The sequence below is a fragment of the Hipposideros armiger genome, unplaced genomic scaffold (assembly GCF_001890085.2).
Source record: "Hipposideros armiger isolate ML-2016 unplaced genomic scaffold, ASM189008v1 scaffold_61, whole genome shotgun sequence".
NCBI classification, from domain to species: Eukaryota; Metazoa; Chordata; class Mammalia; order Chiroptera; family Hipposideridae; genus Hipposideros; species Hipposideros armiger.
In genome coordinates this window covers 2,684,360-2,704,678 of record NW_017731411.1, presented here as the reverse complement: position 1 = coordinate 2,704,678, position 20,319 = coordinate 2,684,360, and the positions used below count along the sequence as shown (strand labels likewise).

General features: G+C 41.0%; 1 protein-coding gene across 1 annotated transcript in view; it reads left to right on the top strand.

Annotated features, from left to right (window-relative positions):
• The window catches only part of TEKT3 (tektin 3), a 35,213-nt gene that overhangs the window by 9,578 nt on the left and 5,316 nt on the right, over positions 1-20,319 (top strand). Inside the window, exons 4-7 of the mRNA XM_019641476.1 lie at positions 4,506-4,576; positions 9,260-9,403; positions 11,825-12,047; positions 15,103-15,257. Of these exons, the coding sequence (XP_019497021.1) occupies positions 4,506-4,576; positions 9,260-9,403; positions 11,825-12,047; positions 15,103-15,257 (593 nt within the window). The remainder of the gene's footprint in view (positions 1-4,505; positions 4,577-9,259; positions 9,404-11,824; positions 12,048-15,102; positions 15,258-20,319) is intronic.

Sequence of the window (20,319 nt, the reverse complement as noted above, 5' to 3'; positions counted from 1 at the left end):
ATTAACAACCACAGTTAAGAACCACCGCTTTAAAACTATAAAATATCATTGATATAAATTAATAAGTATCTAAATAAATTAACATAATATGTTCATGTATTGGAAGACTTAAATAGTGTTAAGATGTCAATACTTCCCAATGTGCTTCGTAGAATCAACACAATTCCTATGAAAATCTTGGCTGATTTCTTTGTAGAAATTGGCAGGCAGATCCTAAAATTCACGTGGAAATTCAAGGAATGCAGAATAGCCAAAATAACATTGAAAAAGAATAACATTAAAGGATTCGCACTTCTTGAATTCAAAACTTACTAAAAAGCTACAACATATGAAACAGTGTAATACTGACATAAGGATAGACATATTGATCAATGGAATGGCATTTGAGAATCCAGAAGAAACCCTTATATTTATGATCAATTAACCTTCAACCAGGGTGCCAAGACTATTTAATGGGAAAGGGCTATTCTCTTCAACACATGGGAATTGGACAATTGGGTATTTACATATAAAAAAAAAGCCTGAAGTTGGATCCCTACCTCACACCATATAAAAAAGGTTGAGTCAAAATTGATGAAACACTTGAATGTAGGAGCTAAAACTGTAAACAGGCATAAATATTTGTGACATTGGAATAGGCAATAATTTCTTAAATCTGACACCAAAAGCACAAATCATAAATAACATAAGAAAAAAATGCATAAATTGGACACCATTGAACTGAAAAATTTTGATGCTTCAAAGAACATTGTTAACAAAGTGAAAAGACAATCACAGAATGGAACAAAATCTTTGCAAATCTTATATTTGATAGAAAATATAAAGAACTCTTATAACTCACGCCCGCCGAGTGCTGCGTTGGTTAAGAGCTGGCTTGGGACGCCAGCTCTGAGCGGCAGGGCCCGGGGTTTGGATCCCACATGGAGCCAGTGACACTGCCCTCTACAGCTAAGATGGTGAACAACAGCTGGACCTGGAGCTGGGCTGCCGTGAGCTACTGTGAGTGGCTGGCAGCTGGCATGAGCAGCCCAACGGCTGGCATGAGCTGGTGTGAGCCACTGTGAGCGGCTGTCCAATTGCCCATGAGTGACTGCCTTACCCTGGAAGAGTGCAATGATAATGCCAACATGGGCCAGTGAAGCAACGTCCTCTACAACTAGACTGAAGAACAAAAGGACAGCAACTTGTCCTGCTTCCCCGATTCCCCAACGTCGCTCCCCTCCCCCAATTCCCCAATAAAAATCTTAAAAAAAAGAACTCTTACAACTCAAAAATATAAATAAATAAACAAACAAATAACAAAAACCCAGTTAAAAAATGGGCAAAGGATCTGAACAGAGTTCTCCAAAATGAATACACAAATGGCAGAAGCATAAGAAAAAATGCTCAACATTAGCCATCAGGGAAATGCAAATAAAACCACAAAGAAATACCACTTCACACCCACTAGGATGGCTATACTCAAAAATACAGATAATCACAAGTGTTGGTGAGAATGTGGAGAAATTAGAACCCTCATACCCTGCTGGTGGGAATGTAAAATGAGCTGCTTTGGAAAATGGTTAAACATAGAGTTACCACATGATTCAGTAATTCCACTCCTATGTATTTACCCAAGAGAAAAGAAAGTGCTTGCCCACACAAAAACTAGTACATGAGTGTTCATAGCAGCATTACTCATAGCAGCCATTTAGAAACAAACCAGATGTCCATCACCTGATGAATGATAAAATGTGTCCTCTCCATACAATAGAATGTTATTCAGCCATAAAAATGAATGTACTGGCACATTCTACTACCTGGATGATCCTTGAAAAAATTATGCTAAGTGAAGAAAACCTGTCACAAAGGACCACAAATTGTATGATTCCATTCATATGAAATGTCCACATTAGGGAAATCTATAGAGAATGAAAGTAGGTTAGTGGTTGCCTAGGAGGATTGGAAATTGGGGGTAACAGATAAGGGGGATATTGATTCTTGGGGGCAGGTAATGAAAATGTTTTGAAAATGGTTATGGTAATGGTCACACAATTCTGTGAATATACGGAAAAATACCAAATTGTACAGTTAAATACATGAATTCTATTGTATGTGAAATATATCTCAATAGAGCTATTAAAAAAACAAACAAGAACCACTGCTTTAGAGATTAATATTTTCTAGGTCAGTAGCAGAGGCTGCTTTACCTCAAAATAACTGAGTGTGCAATTAGAGCAACGGTTCACCAATTGAGGGGTGTCTTAGTCATTGCTAATTCATTCAAGTAGTGAATGTGTCCTGTAGCCGACTCAAGGTAATATTAGCATATCTCTCATTTTTACCAAAAAGGGTCTCAATTTTTTAGGATAACTAAATGAACACCATAAAAAATAGCCTTAAAAGACCTACTTTTGGAAAATGTGGGTGGAATGAAATATTTTCTCATGAATTCTATTGGTTATTACATTCAGACTGTGATAATCACCAAATTCTTACAAAATGGCTTCTCTTGGGAAATTGATCAGGATGCTATCTATATTCATGGCACTCCCAGGCTGTGCTAACTCCTTGAACTTTAAAGCCAAATGAACCTTTGGGTGCAGATTAATAGATAAGTTAACACTGGGGACCGTCACAAAAGTTTTTGGTTTTAGGCATTTAGACCTTTCTGCCTCCAATCATCTGGATTTTTAAATTTTAATACAAAAATTATTGTTAAGTAATTTTTTTTATAAAAAGTCTCATTAAATGTAGTTTTTTTCACTAAAAGTCCTAGGAATCCCCACTATGTGCATGGTGTACACATAATATAAAAGCTCACTAGGTTTTGGGGTTTTAAGTGGTGTTTTTTAAGCAGTACTGCATATACCCTTTGCCAACACCTCAGTGAAATAGCTACATACATATGAAAAAAAAAAAAGCCATAGAGAAAGATGAAGACTGAACAACACTAAAAACTAAGATGGATGCACAACCTACTGTGAGAATATCTTTGCTACTTGTAAGGGCAGGGAGAAGAGCCTTGATAACATGTGGTGGGAATTTAGTTTTTCATTTACTTCATTAATTCAAAGAGTCAGACAGTGAGTTAGCACTGAAATAAACCTTAGGTATATTCAATATTTTTATGTTAAACAATTAAACAACAAAAAATAAGAAGACTATATAGTTGAATAATAATTAATATTGGAATGAAGGACTTCATAATCAAATTAACAAGGGCAAAACCTAAAAGGGGTTATTTGATTATTTTTGTTTGACACCATAGAAATCATAAATGTCTCTATCAAAAACACCATGCACAAAGTATAAAGGCAAGTACTGACTTTTAAATATAAGAACACATAAGTTAATAAGAAAAAACACAACAGAAAAAAAAAGTGGACAAGCATATGAACAAGTGGTTCACAAAAGAAGAAAGTCAAATGATGAAAAAATACATAGTCATAATATTAACTGCAAATTCGAGCAAATGTGCTTTTGGGAGGGGCTCCCATCACACTGGCAGAGATTGAGAGGAGTCATATGGTCACTTGGTGTGTGAGGTGAGGAAACTCACACTCATTTATTATTGTAAATGGGTACAACTTTTCTGAAGGGCAATTTGGCTGTACTTGTCAAAACCTTAAAAATGGCATACCCTTTGGTGGTATCTAAATATTTATTGAGGTGGTTCATCACAGTATTGTTTAATGTCACGGGAAAATGTTCAAGTTTAAAATGAAAAAGCAGACCACAAGACAGTATGCACTATATGATCACTTTTCACTTGAAAAAATGTTAACAATGATTATGTGCACTTTTTAAATGTCTTATTGGTGCTATTTTGAGTTCCCAGATTTTCTAATGTGAATACAAATTTTGGAGGAAAGTCAATATTTATTAAAAAAATCTCTGACATAACACGTTATGTAATAGTTTATACATTCTAGCAGCATCCAAATGCTAGCAGTGTATGAGTGTGCTCAGGTAGGGCAGTGTGGCTAGCAGGGGTGTTTGTACAAGTCTGGGAGCAGGGCTGCAGGGTATAGTCAGGACAGAGGGGAGGGGAAGGCAGCTTCCTCCGTTTGGACCTAAGAGCTGGGTCTATTGGAGGTTACATGCACTGCTGGAGAGACATCCCTTTTTAGCTGCCCTTTTCCCCTCCCTGATTGACTTTGTCTTGGAAGAATAGTTAATATAGAAGAAGCCATGCATTAAATTCCACCTTGCACATAATCAGAATTTTATTTATATATATGTTTATTTATTTAGGACCAGAGATAAAAATGAAGAAAAACCCTAGAAATTTACCCCTGTCCCAACTTATTCCATAATATAATTTCCCTATAGCCCTATAATATTTAGATTGCAATGTCATGGGGACATATATGTAAATAAGTGGATGTAAAGTTGTCTTGTTGTTTTACTTTACAATTTGCCCAGAAACAGTTTTCCTTCATAGTTGTTTTGTTACATTGTTGACTTTGAATGTTACACTCAATAAATGAAAACATTAATGTGTATTTTTTTCAATTGAGTAGGAAGTTGATATTATTCTGTGTTGTCAAGAAAGGATGAAGCTACATTTGGATAAGGCCATTGCCCAACTTGCGTAAGAGCTTTACCTCTCTATACAATTTAAAATCTAATCAAGAAGCTGTACTTTTATGCCTTCCATTCAGATTTCTCTTAGCTTCTTTTTTTTTTTTTAATTGGGGAATTGGGGGGTGGGAACAGCGCTGGGGAATTGGGGGAAGGGGAACAGACAAGTTGCTGTCCTTTTGTTCTTCAGTCTAGTTGTGAAGGACGTTGCTTCACAGGTCCAAGTTGGCACCATCATTGCGCTCTTCCTGGGCGAGGCAGATCAGTCGCCGGCTTCTGGACAGCTGCTCACTGCGGCTGCTGGTCGCTCATGCTGGCTGCTGGCTTACACACAGTAGCCCATGGCAACCCACTGCAGCAGGGGTTGCAGCCTACGCGCCTGTCAACAGCGACTCACGGCAGCCCAGCTGCAGGTTGAGCTGTTGTTCAGCATCTTAGCTGTAGAGGGCAGTGTCACTGGCCCTCATATGTGGGATCCGAACTGGGGCCCTCTGGCGTCCCAAGCCATCTCTTAACCAGTGCGCCACTCGGCCTCTCTTAGCTTCTTATATAAGGATTTCTTATATAAGAAATAAACACACACACACACACACACACACACACACTTGTTTTTATTTAGAGGTTAAAACGCGTACTTGGAGTATTTGCTTCAAATTTTAATTTAAAGAAATCATTTTGAGATTCCATAGAAAGGATTTCTGCTCTAACTTGGAATATGGCTAAGGTTTCTTTTAACACAAAAGACTTTTATTCTTTGATAAGAGATCGACTTGTGTATGCTCAGCCCAACAGTTAGCTCACTTTTACACTTATTTTCGATCCCTCTGTAAAGACTCAGCCTTCCCTGATTTCCCGGCAGATCCTAGGACATGCTCTTTCCTGCTCTGGTTACACCATCTCAGCAGGCACCACATTCATTGTAATTGCTCATCCACCTATTCACTACCAGAATACACAGTCCTCTTTTGTTGGCAATAGGAGATAGTAGGTACTTAATATTTATGGTGGGGATTTGGGAGGGGGGAATAATAATCAAAGGAAGGTCTTAAATCATGATAACAGCTGTCAACATAGAAAAAGTATTGGCTGAGCCTGCTGCCTAACATGAATAGAAAGATCAGTGTTCATTCAGTTATGGCCATGGGAAGAAGTTGTGTTGATATTACTACAAAGGAAACAATGATTCTGTTTCTGCTAATGTTGTCGAGGATCATGTGTGATACACCAAAAGGAATACGTGTCATAAAGGTGTCAGTACTTCTTACTTAGTTTTCCCACCCTGCCCATCAGGGCTGATGCTGTGAAGGTTGGGTGAGGTTCAGGTGGCTTACATATCAAGATCTGATTGGAAGGACTCTTTAGTTCAGAGACTGGTGGGGATAGGTAAAAAGTTAAGGATGACTTGCTGCTTACGGTTTGGTTAACTGTACAATTTACATAAGCTATAAATACCAGGCAGTACAGTTCCAACATCAATTTCTGGTTTCTGCTCCCTAGGAATTTCAGAAACACAGTTTAGTGTGGTTCAAATAATTGTTTCTGTTCTGTTTTCTTCTGGTCCAGTTCCTAATTTCTTTCATAATCTAGAATTGGCTGCCCATCTTCCGTGTCCTTTGTGCTTCTTGGCCTGGATCGTTCCACCCTGGAACAGCCACATCTTTATATCAGTCCCAGTTACAAACTGCCTTGGTGTAGCCCTCGCGCAGGCCTCTGCAGAAGGTTCTGTCTCTGCACATGCACTTGTTCAGAATCTTTGTTGGGGATCCTTTAAAGAGCTTGGCTTTCCTTTAACACACAGTGGGCAAAATGCTTACTTCATTTCCTGGGATGGCTTCCCCAGGATTTGTGGGAGCCTGAATCACTAACATGATCCCTGGGCTTGATCCAGTGAAGGTGATGGGAGGAGGGCTTTTAACTCCACTTGTCTTGGAAGGTACAATGACGTAGCCATCAACATGGCAGCCAGGATTTTCCCCATCTTGGTCTGTAAGGCAGGTCCATGGGATGCTGTCTCAGAACTTTCCTTAGGAAAGCGTGAGGTCAGGTCAGAGGAGGTCAAGGATGTCGTCAGCCCAAGAGAGAAAGCCTATGGGGCATTTTGGTCCCAGACCACAAACAAGATAAGGCCTTCTAGTCCCAGAGTTTCAACACAATCTGAAGCAAGAGTCTGAACACAGAAGTAGCAACAGGAGGCACCTTCTTTTCATCCTTTGCACAGGTATACTGTTTTAGAATTTACAAAGTGCAAGCGACTTACATGCTGCTACCCTCATTTCCACTTTATGTGTGTGTGTGTGTGTGTGTGTGTGTGTGTGTGTGTGTGTGTGTGTGTAAAGAGAGAGCTCTGGTGACAGGTCAAGTGACTTACCCAAATGCACAGGCTATGATAAAGAGAAGACGAGGCTAGAATTAGTCTATTCAATTCCGCGCAGGCTTTCCTGAGTGGCTCCTGTAAGCTAAGACTATTTTTGGGTGCCAGGAATACAGAAATGATTAAGATCATCCAGTTGTCCTGCTTTTTAAAATACTATCTATGTGATAATGTCTCCCAAGTTTTGTTTCTAGGGGGTGTATAGGCCCTTCACAAATTTCAACAACTTACTTGGTACCTCCCCTTGGATGTTTAATGGACACCTAAGCTCAGTGTATCAGCAGAACGTCTTCCCTCAACCAAGCACCCACAGCCTAGCCCAGGGGTCGGCAAACTTTTGAGATGGAAGAGCCAATCCTGTCCCTCACAACAATTTAAAAATTATTCGAGAGCCATAAAACAAATGAAATCACCATTATATAAATAATATCCTTTAAAAATTCTATAAATGAAACTATGATAGTTTTATTTTCATTTTCAATTTTACTTCACAGCCACATGTACATACGTACCCGAAGAGCCGCAAGTGGCTTGCAAGCCGCAGTTTGCCGACCCCTGGCCTAGCCCACCTTGATTGATGGGATTCTGCTATAGCAAGTACTCAGCTTCAGCTTTTTTTCTCACTGATATCCAACCTCCTGGGAGATTATCTTGGTTTCATCTTTTTTTTATAGTGATGATATTATCTGAAGAGCTAACATACGGTTTAAAAACAAGTCTATCCTATTTTTCTTGACTTCTCACACACTTGTATGTACTTTAAATTTTTTACCCCCATCCCCACACCTTCCCCCTTTGGCAAACACCAGCTTGTTTTCTGTGTGTTTATTTCCATTTTACTTTGTTTATCCTTTTTGTATTTTTCAGATTCCACATATAATTAAAATAATACAGTATTTGTCTTTCTCTGTCTGGACTTATTTCACTAGGTCCATCCATGTTGTCGCAAGTGACAAAATTTCATTATTTTTTTACTGCTGAATAGTATTCCATTGTGCGTGTGTGTGTATCTTGACTCTATTTTTAAAACATATCTAGAATCTGAGCTCTCCTCACTTCCTCCACTGCTACCCCTTTGGTCCAAAGCCACTACCATCTCTCACCGGGATAACTACACATGTCTGCTATTGGGTCTCCCTGTCCCCTGAAGTGTTCTCAACCCAGCGCCGGAATCCTTTAAAAGTGCAAGCCAGTGGCCTCTCGTTTCACTCAGAGGAAAGCCTGACGCCTCTCCGTGTCCATCAAGGCCCTGCATGATCTGCTTTTCCCCCTTCAAGTCTTTGCTCAAACATCTCCTCCTCAAGGAGTCATACCCTGACCATCCTATTTGAAATCATCACTCACATTCCTAGTCCCCTTTTCCTGCTTAGTTCTCTGCATTGTTCTGCTAACAAACCACATGATTTGCTTCCTTGTGGGCATTGCGTCTCCTCCCAGTGGGAAGTATGTAAGCTCCTCTAGGAAGAGATGTTTATTTTGTCCGTTGATGCATCCCAGGCTTGTAGAACAGTGCCTGGCATGTAGTGGGCATCCAATAATTATTTGTTGAATGAACTACTCCATGAGTGAAGATGTGGCTCACCTGTCATCCATGCCCACCCCTTGGGCCCATATATTTGGTAGTGAGCTGCCAGGTCTCCTTTCTGCTTGGCAGGGCAGTAACTACCGTGCATCTCAGAGCTCACCAAGGCCTTTTCCTTCCCCGGAGGGTGGCTGCTGGAGCGCACGAGCCTGAGGGCCACCAAGTCCCAGTATTTTTTCAAGAATTCTGACTTTTTCCTTGGATGTTAATTTTGACCTTTGGTTTCTATTTTCTGATCAACTTCTCAGGCCTGCCGTGACCACAAACTGAGGTCACCAACGGATGGAGGGAAGCCGGGCTATAAATAATGCCTCATAGCTTCTCGGGGGAATTGCACCCAAAGAATGGGGGAGAAAGGGGTTACAATGTAGAAGAGGAAAAGGAAGAAGGAAAAAGACACACAGAGGTGGACACATTACTCTTAACGAGTATCCTATCTAGAACAGTTTGTGTGTGAGGAAGATGGGCCCCAGGGCTTGGGCTCTAGACACGTGACTTTTGTTTATCTACACCTCTTCTCCCTAAGCCCCACCCCACCCCACGAAAAGGTCAGTGTGGGAAGGGTTCTAATTACTCACACGTATGGACATCTCCAGGGAAGGCTCCATTCAATTGAGGAGCCGGACATTGTGTGAAGGAGGAGAGATCTGGAGAGCAGTAATGGGCGGGTCCCCACGCAGAAAGGCAATATGAAATTGTTACCCAAGATTGAAGCTCCCTTTCCTCACTCTGTGTCACAGAGCTAACAGAGCTGCCCAGCACGAGCTGGAGAAGGACCTGAGTAATAAACAGACAGCTCACCGGATCGATGATAAATGCCACCATCTGCGAAACACATCGGAAGGCATCAGCTACTTCCGCGGAGTGGAGAGGGTCGATGCGACGTAAGTCAGACGCACACCCCTTCGATGATTTTGATGTCATTTAATTCATTCTCCCTTCTTTGAAAATGATGCAGCTTACTGGTTAAAACAGAAGACATAGGAAGATGTGGCAAGGTAAAAGACACATCCTGCTTTGGACAGCCTTAGTAAGTATGCATGGTCTGCATTCAGGTCTTGACACTTGCATCCTGTATTCTTTTGTAAAAGAATATTTGTTATTTATTTTTCTAACTATGAAAATAATACCCAATTGATAGGAAATAGGAAAACCTAGAAAACACAGATAATCAGAAAGCAGAGTGTTGCCCGTGTTTTGGATGCCCAGGACTCGGTGGGGTGCACGTTGAAAAACAACTTATCGTGTTTATTACCACTGCTTGTTAAACTTGCTTTGTTAATGGTTTCTTTGCCAGGCCCCTGCATGAAATCTTGGGTTCATGATCGTTTCTAGTCATTCCCTTTTTAAATAATTAACTTTATGGAGGTGAAATTCACACAATAATATACATTCAGTGTAAGTGTACATTTTGATGAATATTGACAAGTTTCTATGCCTAGGTAACCATGACTACAGTCAAAATAAAGAACATTTTTGTCACCTCAAAAAATTCCCTTGTGCTTCTTCCCACACTCGTACCCACTCCCTCTTGTAAAGTGAACCCCAAATGGATCTCTCCTCTGGGGTTGGTCACCCCCAAAGCAGCCTGCTTTCTTAACAGCATGTACCCACTTTGACTTTTAGATTCTTCAGGTGTGAATCAAATTCAGACTCTATGTCCTAAAGTGGTCCCCGCGAAATGCCTCTCACTTGGCTTGAGCTGAGCAGGAAGCATCTTCCTTTGCTCTTTCCAGGATGAGGAGTTGGCTGGGATAGAACCACACACTCTGAACACCTAGCCCTCCACAAAGGGCCTCCTCTTTTTCGAGCATGAATTCTTAGCCATCTCTTATAGGACGATAGGGTATGGAGCACATCGGGTGATATTTTGGGCCATCGGGGCCTGAGCTAAAACCTCATGTCAACAGTGAGAATCTTGTTTGATATCCTTTTTGATATCCTATTACATCAAAGAAATGTCACCCATACCCAGAGACACCCAATGGTAACGACTTATTGTTAGTCCTTCCAATAGTCTTCCACTCATGTAGGTAAAGATTTATGTTTTTAAATAATAACATTACACACATACTGCCTGAATAGCATGTCTGATATTTTACTTCATAATATATCAAAAAGATTGCTTGTGAAAATATTCTTTTACAATATGAATTGCATGTTATCTAGATTGCTTTTTTCTTTTTTAAAGATTTTATTGGGGAGTTGGGGGAGGGAACAGCGTTGGGGAATTGGGGAAGGGGGACAGACAAGTTGCTGTCCTTTTGTTCTTCAGTCTAGTTGTGGAGGATATTGCTTCACTGGCCCAAGTTGGCACCATCATTGCGCTCTTCCCGGGCGAGGCAGATCAGTCGCCGGCTTCTGGACAGCTGCTCACTGCGGCTGCTGGCCGCTCACGCTGGCTGCTGTGTTGCAGCAGGGGCTGCAGCCTACACTGTCGCCAGCGACTCACGGCAGCCCAGCTCCAGGTTGAGCTATTGTTCAGCATCTTAGCTGTGGAGGGCAGTGTCACTGGCCCTCATGTGTGGGATCTGAACCGGGGCCCTCTGGCGTCCCAAGCCAGCTCTTAAGCAACGCGCCACTTGGCCGACCCCAAGAGAGTAGATCTTAAAAGTGCTCATCACAAGAAAAAACATGTAACTATGTGTGGTGATGGTTTTCACTAGACTCATTGTGGTGATCATTTTGCATGATACACCTACATTAAATCTATACACCTAAACCAATACAATGTTATATATCAATTATATCTCAACAAAAATTATTTCTAGAAGTGACATTCCTGGGTTATACGCATTTGGAAGGCTCTTGGTATGCTGACTTTTTACCCCGTAGCATGGTTGTACGAAATCAACGTTCCTACCTTCAGGATATAAGAGAATCTATTTCTAGACCTGCTCCCCAGAAAATCATTCTCTTCACTCTTTGCTATTATGATAAAGGGTTATTAGTATGTTATTTTCATGACTTTGATTATTCCTGTGATTGAATATTTTTATGTGCTTATTGGGCTGGTGTGACATGTTTGTAATGAACCTACATACCCTTATCCTTCATCAATCCTTTTTTTCTCATCAAATTGGCAGAGGAGTTAGTTTACATTTTGGATTTATAGAAAATTGGTTAGCAGTAAAATAAGGAGCAATTATGAAAAGTTTAAAATAAGCTTTGCTCTGTTTACATTTTATTCAATAAAACCAGGATCAATGATTTGGGATCTTTTGCATAAAATGAATGATAGACTACAGACCATCTAGGCCAATTCATCACTATCACCATTGTCTGGTTCTACTTCCTTTTATCAGGGTCTCAGTGCCTGAGTCCTGGGCCAAATTTACAGATGACAATATTCTCCGCTCCCAGAGTGAACGAGCAGCCTCCACAAAACTAAAAGACGACATTCAAAACCTCTTGGTTGTGACTGCCAATGAGATGTGGAATCAGTTCAACAAAGTGAACTTGGCTTTCACGAATCGCATTGCTGAGACTGCAGATGCTAAAAATAAGATTCAGATTCACTTAGCAAAGGTAAGTCAAGCACCGCTGGTACCCTTAGCTGACCTGGATGGATAAGACAGGGGCTCTGGGACCACAAATCTCTCACCATTCCTGGAGAGATGCCATAAGGCACAAGACCTCCTGGCCATATAGACTAAGAAAAATTAAAAACAGTACAAAGAGCACTATTTATTTCAACAAGGTAGCCAGGTATCAAAATGAAATTGGAATCCACTGGTTTTTTTTTTTTTGGAACACAAAGAATGCACTATGTAATGAAAGGTTCCTAGTATTTTTAACAGAAACAAAAATATTATTATTAAATCTTAATGAATCACCATATGTAACTAGGAAGTGAACTTATTATTAGAACATATTGTAGGAATGTTTTCTGTTAAATCCTTTCAGGTGCTTTTTTCTGGAATACAAAACCAAATACAGGAAACTCTTAGGTAGTTCAAAATGTTTCTGATATTAAACTTTTTAAAGTGCTGTAACTGTAAGAGTTTTACAATAACAATAAAATGAAAGAGTCAAGCAGAATTCATATGTTTCAAGATGAACAAGGAGCTCTTCTTTCATTTAGTGTCAGGCTTGGAGCTCTTATTATTTCTGTGGATTATGCTGCATATGTTTATCATTTCTTTTTTTTTTTAAAGAACATTACAAGTCAGTCATGTCATTCTAAGGTGATGTTACCCAATTGAGAGCACCATGTTTTCTCAGGCTGCAGCAATTTATTTTTCCTTCTCATGTGCCTTCTTTGGGCGACAAATATTTACTGAGCCAGACAGTGCGCTACATACTGTGAAGGGTAGAGAGAAATATAAAATGTAGTTTTTATTCCCAGGAAGCTTATACGTATGGAGAAGAGACGCATACATATGAAAAGCTCATGAATATTAATAATAATAGAAAAATTACAAATTGTGGTTGCCAGATAACAAGTACAGGAAGTGTTTTGGAGATTTAGAAGAAGAAGTGAACATTCCAGATGGGCAACGTCTTGAACAAAGCCTTAGGAGGTAGCCAATGAGAGGCTGAGTTCAGGTCTGTAAAGAGACCCATTTGGCTGGCGTGGATGGTATTTATTCTGGGAGAGAAGCTTGGAAAGAAAGGTAGCTTGGAGCCAGACTGTGGAGGGCATTTGTGGACAGGTATCCTTTTGGCAGTAAGAAGCCATTCTAAAGACCTTTTAGAAGGCTGTCTTGATGGGGCCTCTTTGTTCAACAAAATTTTATTTACTACTGCATTAGTTTTCTAGGGCTGCCATAACAAAGCATTACAGACTGAGGGACTCAAACAGCAGGAATTTATTGTCTTACAGTTATGGAGGCTAAAAGTCTGAGAAAGGTGTTTGTAGGGTTCGTTTCTTTGGAGGCCTCTCTTCTCCCTGTGTCTTCGCATGGTCTTCCCTCTGTGTGTGTCTGTGTCCTAATCTCCTCTTCTTCTTATAAGGACACTAGTCATATTGGATTAGGACTTACCCTAATGACTGCATTCTATCTTAGTTACCAAGCCTCTGTCTCCAAATACAGTCACATTCTGAGGCAATAGGGGTTAGGACTTCAACACATTAATTTGGGGGGGGGGTGGAGAAGAGGGTAGAATTCAGCCCATAAAAGCTACATTCAAGGCATTTGGGGTATACACACATGAACAACATACTGACCCTGCAATCTTGTATCTTAGAGTGGGACAAAACATGCATGTAGAAAATAAATTGCATCAGAAAAGGGGTGCAGAATGAACCCCTTGGAGCTACAGATAAAATGTAGTTTGTTTAGCAGAAGAAGCAGTTATTTCCAATGGTGAGAGACAGGGATCCCCAGAGTGTGGCCTTGGTGATAGGAGCAATGTAATGATTTGTAGCAGGTTGTTGAAAGCATGGGAAAGGAGTCAAAGCTTATGTGACAGTTTTAAGAGTTCCTGGCTTACCCAAGTGCTTGGATCTGTGTGATTACGTGATATCTCAGCAGGAATGAAAGGATGTTGAAGTGGTCTGAGGACAAAACCTTGCACTGGAAGTAAGGAGTAGTTAGAGAGAAAGGTAAGGAATGAGGGCAGCAGTTGGCCCAAGAAATTAAGCAAGGTGAGGGAATTCAAGCAAGGGAAGAGATCAGAGACACCTCATCATGGGCTGTGAGAGCGCAGTCTCATGAGGGCAACTAGGGCCAGAGACTTAATACAGGAACCACCATAAGATTCGGTGGGCCAGAAATGCAGGGAGAGAGCAAGGCCATTGTTGAGTACACTTGGCAGTGAATGTGAGGAGAGGGGTGAGAGAGCACCAATTGGAAGCACCCAGGTAGGACTGAATGAGAGAGTGATGGTGAAGACATGAGGTTTTTAAAAGAATTTCGGTGATACTTGGGCATGTCTCCAGGCCACAGGAAAGGAGCAGGAGAGGGAGAGTGATGGGGGGAATGTGGAAAAATGAGAATACAGAGGTCAAGGTGGGAGGAGAAAGAAGGGTTTAGCGCATAAGAGAGGGGCTAGTTTCACAAAGGAGGAACCAAGGAGGGGGTCCAAGTTTATGCAATTTGGGGGACTCTGGTTAAGGAAAAAGGATATAAAATTAGGACTACAAAATTGCCAGTGCTTCTCCCTTGTGAGTGAGACACCCTGAAGCTTGACTTGACTTGCTTCCAGGCAAGTTCTTCACCAGCTCCATCTCTGTGAGATTAGTGAGAAGAGAGAGTGGAAGCCTCATGGCCTCCCTTTCCTCAGTTACACACAAATGTGTGCTGCTAAATATTTAACAACCAGTGACCTCAGGTGGAGAAAAAATCTCTGATTTGTAGCATTTGCCAATATCTGTGGTGTAAATACGCCCATGCTGGCTGATTTCACCCCGAGTTGGGAGTTGGGAAAGATACACGCAGCCAGCTCTCCAGGGCAGTGGGAGTGTTGCAGATTTGCTGGGCACGAGGCTGGGAAGGAGCAGGGCACTCAGTGAATCAACCTCCCCGTCCCAGACGGTGAGGTGGGCTGGGCCCCACATGGACAGGCAGGAAGGAGGCAGGCAGCAAGTGGCAAGCAGGCACAGCACCAAAGCCTCAGCCATCTGCTTCTCTCCGTACAGACCCTGCAGGAGATTTTCCAGACTGAAATGACCATAGAATCCATCAAGAAGGCCATCCGGGACAAGTCTGCCTACCTGAAGGTGGCTCAGACCAGATTGGACGAGCGTACCCGGAGACCGAACATCGAGCTCTGCCGAGACAGGGCCCAGTTGCGGTGAGGCAGGAGGGTGCGTCTTTGGTGGGAGGGGAAAGTCGCGCTCACTCTGGGACAGTCCACCAGCCTGACCGGGCGCCATACTCTCTTTATGAAAACACTTTCTGCCAACACATGGGTAATATGGAAGAGCATAATAATGCTCATTGTTTAGGAGCCTTCTTTAAAAGTATTAATAGTGGGGAGTTAGTGTTTAATGGGCATGGAGTTTTGGTTTGGGATGATAAAAAGTTCTTGAGATGGATGATGGGGATGGATACACAACATTGTGAATGTACTTAATGCCACGGAACTGAAACACTGAAAAATAGTTGAGATGGTACATTTTTTGTTATGTATATTTTACCACAATTAAAAAAAAAAGAAATGACATCAACATTACACATAAAAAGGTGATAATAAACATTAGGCCTCATTCAGCGAGGCCAACGAGGCGCTTGGGTTCCCCCACCTTTCCCTGGGGTCTCCAGTTTCTAGCATGCCTCTCTGTGTTCCTCAGTGCCCGGTACTCGTCAGAAATGAAACTTGCGTTATAATTCCACTGACCCTTATCTATCTGCTTTCATCCATTTGCTCTCTCTCTCTGGCCTCTAGTAGCAGTTAATATCTCTGTTCTTGTCATGAAGACCTAAAATCCTCATGAATCCCCTAAAAATCCCAATGGCCTTTTAGGTTCATTTTAGTTTGTTCTGCTCTCGGTAGAAATTGAGAACAGCTGGTCTTCATCAAGCAAGTCTCCCGCATACATATGTCAGGAGGAATCTGATGCCACAGTTTATTTACTAAACACTACATGTATTTTATTATTATTATTTTAACTTGAAAGGTTCCTTTTAGAATAGGCTTGTAAGAAATTGACCAAGATACCCGCCTCCCCACTCTGTCCAACCCCCACTTAATTCTGGCTTTATTTCTAATTTCCCAATACTCGTGTCTGCCTTTTCTTTCTGGATTTCATCATTGCTATTCTTAGGTCATAAAATACTCCATGCAGAGGCAAATCAAATTTATAGCAACTGGGGGAACCAAGGGGCAGCACTTAAGATCCAGAATCATTTCTGGGGAGAGATGACACTTATCTTGTCTTCTACCTTGTCCCATGATAAATTCCCTTATCACCATGAAGGTTTTATCCAGGAGATAAAATGACTTTGAGTCTTACCAAAGAAATGAATGTGGATTGCCTGGAGGGAAAAAGAAGGGAGTTTTTGTGAGGCCAACAATGATGAAAATAATCCTAAAGATAGAGATGAAGATAATAATGGCTGCCACCATTTATTGATCTCATTCTGTGCCGGCCACTCTCCTGAGCAATTTACACTACCTCATTCATTGTCTTCATTGTACAAATAAGGAAACTGAGGCAGAAGTGGGTTGAGTGCCTTAGCCCATGTGGCGTCTGGTGGTAAGAATGTGGGCCACAGTCTGAATCCTTACCTGTCTCCGTGCAGAGCTTGAGCCCACCAAACCAACTATTTGCTTCTGCGTCTTCCATCTTTCATATTGCAAGGTGCTTTCTCCATTCCTCTATTGTGTATGTCATCTCATCTGACCTTCTTAATGCCCATGTGGGATGAGTTGGCAAAGCAGGTACTGTATCTCATCTCTCTCTCACAGACGATGAAACTGAGGGTCACAGAGGAGACCGTTACTGCAAAGCACCCTACACGCATAGTATGGGTGTTGTCTGTGTTGGATGCTAGGAAGCATGCTTTAGAATATATGCAAATGAATTAACTGCATTTGCCGCAGTGGAGCTGTTATCTAGGCCATAGCCATAGAGGTGTTCAGCCAGCTACATGTTTCAGAGTGGGTTCCATAGAACTCCTACTCATACAGCGCTCATTATTTAGGATAAGCTGCTCTCCACTACAGAGGCTAAGTGGGCTGCTGGATGGCCAGTCTGAAGTGTCTGTTTGCTTCAGAAGAACACCCATTTGGCCAGCCTAGGATTGGATCATGAATTATGGCTTTATGCAAATATGATTAGGAGAAGCTGAACTGAAGTTTCATGCTCCAAAAATTTCTGCAGGGTCATCACAAGTAGAGCTAGGGATCTGTACATCGTTCAGACTGCCATTAGATAAACCCAGGGTTGCTTTTTAGAAGGGTTTTTGGTAGTGGTCTAACTTGACTTTAGAGTTATCAAAACAATGAGGCATTCAGAGCGGCTTCTGAAAAGCTGAATGGTTTTTTTCTCTTTTTCCCCTTTCACAGCTAAACAGAAGTTGCTTTTCCTTTACTTCCTGTCCACTCTGTAGTATGTCTGTTTCCTCTGCTCCTTCATTGGCTTTAGAACAAAACCTACTTTTGTTTCTCTAAAGATTTCTTGCTAAAATATCATTGCCAAAAATATGGTCCTAGAGTAACAACAGTGGAATTTAGGATTATTATTGGGGGAGGAGGTTTATTTTTCCTCTTCCACTGATCATTCTGAAAGCAGCCCTTTGGCTGGGTTGCTTTCAGAATTAGATTAAGAAAAAATAAGCCCATAAACTCAGGGGAGGGAGGACTGAGAAAAATTGCTGTTTTCATTTCAAGACTCTTATTTTCATTTAAAATTTTTTAAATGGGGTCTTTCAAAAGTAATTCTAAACATTCCTGGCATCTTTGGTGGCAGGCCAGACCAGGCTCTGCTTTACTTAAATAATCTCCGTTTTGTTTGTTTTTTTTAAACTACGGTAGTTTTATTTGTATTTGAATGCAAAATGTTTTTTAGTTCTGTAATTCTCCTCAAATGAGTAGTTTCAGCAAAATAGCGCTCTGTGATCTGCCAAGAACAAGGAAACCGAGAGTGAGATGTGGCCTTGAAAGATGAGGAAAAATGTATTTCTAATGGTGAAAGTTGAGGGAACTGCAGTGTCTCCTAGCAGTGTTCACACAGCAATGGGAAAACAAAGATAATTGCCTGTGCTCTATGTGTCTTGAATTCCTCTTTTTTAAACATTGATATTTTAATGTGTAGTTTTTCAAAAGTTCCCTCAGATGAATTTTCCACTAGACTAGTATTTGGCTGCAAGGAGTAAAGACTCATATATCTTCCTGCTCCTTTCCCTACCTTTTGGTTCAGGGTTCCTTTTGAAGCCGGGGAAAGGGCAGAGGGAGGGATGGGAGACCAGAGGCAGGCCCTGTGTGACTACAAACAACCTGCTCCCCAAAGATTGGTTTCTTAAAAAAAATTATGTTTGATCTAACTTCATCTAAACAACAACAAAATATGTTTTAGATCAGTTCTCAGATTTTGTGTTTACCAATCTCAGACCAAACGAAACTTGGCACTGAAGTTCCAATTCCTTCCCTTCCCCATTGAAAGTAAGAAAACAGTTGCAGGTTCTAAGTTGAAAGGAGATGCATGGTCTGGATGTGTTTTCATGGCTGATTGTTGCTTCTGTGAGCCTTTGGAGTGGGGGGCTGAGGCGGGGGTCTTCGCAGTACCTTTCTCTTCTCAGGCTGCAGGTGGGTTGAAAACTGAACCTCCAGGCTCCCCCCAGCCCGTGCTTCCTCTCTATCACCTGGGGTCTGGTTTTTGTTCTTTAAAAAAATTTTTTTAATTGAATTTATTGGGCTGACATTGGTTAATAAAATTATATAGGTTTCAAGCGTACAATTCTATAATCTATCATTTGTATATGGCATTGTGTTCACCACCTAAAGTCAAATCTCCCTCCGTTACCATATATTTGACCCCCTTTACCCTCTTACACCTCCCCCCTCCTCCATTTCCCTCTGGTAACCACTAAACTGTTCTGTGTCTATGAGTTTTTGTTTATTTGTTTTTCTTGTTCATTTGTTACTTTCAGTTTTATATTCCACGTATGAATGAAATCATATGATTCTCAAATTTTTCTAACAATTCACTTAGCATGATAATCTCAAGATCCATTCATGTTGTCGCAAATGGCAGCATTTCATCTTTTCTTATGGCTGAGTAATATTCCACTGTATATACCAGGGTGTCAAAAAAATGTATGCAAGTGGACACTTTGGTCAACATTGCTCAGGCAGTAGTTTGCCATAATCAGAAGTGTCTGGATGCTGATGGTAACCACTTTGAGTACCTCTTGTAATTGCAGAAGTCAAACATGACTTGTATTCATCTTTCGTTATTGGTATATAGTGAGTATTACAATTTTAATAGTTTCTTTCCTTTCTTAAAATGTGTATACATTTTTTGGCACCCTCTTATGTACAACATCTTCTTTATCCAATCATCTATCAAAGGATACTTTGGTTGTTTCCACGTCTTGGCCACCGTGAATAATGCTGCAATGAACATAGGGGTACATACTTGTATATCTTTATGAATATATGTTTTAATTATTTGGGGGTAGATATCCAGAAGAGGAATTGCTGGGTCATATTCTTAATATTCTATTCTTAACTTTTTTGAGGAACTTCCATACTATTTTCCACAGTGGCTGTACTAATTTACATTCCCACCAGCAGTGTATGAGGCTTCCTTTTTCTCTACAACTTCTCCAACTTGTTATTACTTGACTTGTTGATGATAGCCATTCTCACAGGTGTGAGGTGGTATCTCATTGTGGTTTTGATTTGCATTTCCCTAATAGTGAAGTTCAGCATCTTTTCATATATCTGTTGGCTGTTTTTATGCCTTCTTCGGAGAGGTATCTATTCAGCACTTCTGCCATTTTTTAATTGTATTATTTATTTGTTTTGTTGTTGTTGAGCTGTATGAGTTATTTATATATTTTGTATATTAGCCTTTTATCGAAGGTGTTGTTTGCAAATATCTTCTCCCATTTGGTTGGTTGCCTCTTTGTTTTGCTGATGATTTCTTTTGCTGTGCAGAAGCTTTTATTGAGAGATCTTGTGGACTTGGACTTCAGGGCAGCTCCCTACCTCCCACTGCGACCTCCTTTACCTAGGACATGGAAGTTGGTCCTCACGCAACAAGCATTTTTTGCATGCCTGTCAACTGCAGGAGGGGCTGCTGGGTTGATCCTTGAGCAAGGTCAGCTCATGGGAGACTGCTTTCAGGGAGCTGATGACCTGCAAAAGAAATGTAGTAAACATCTAGTCCCAGGGTTAAGGGAGGGAC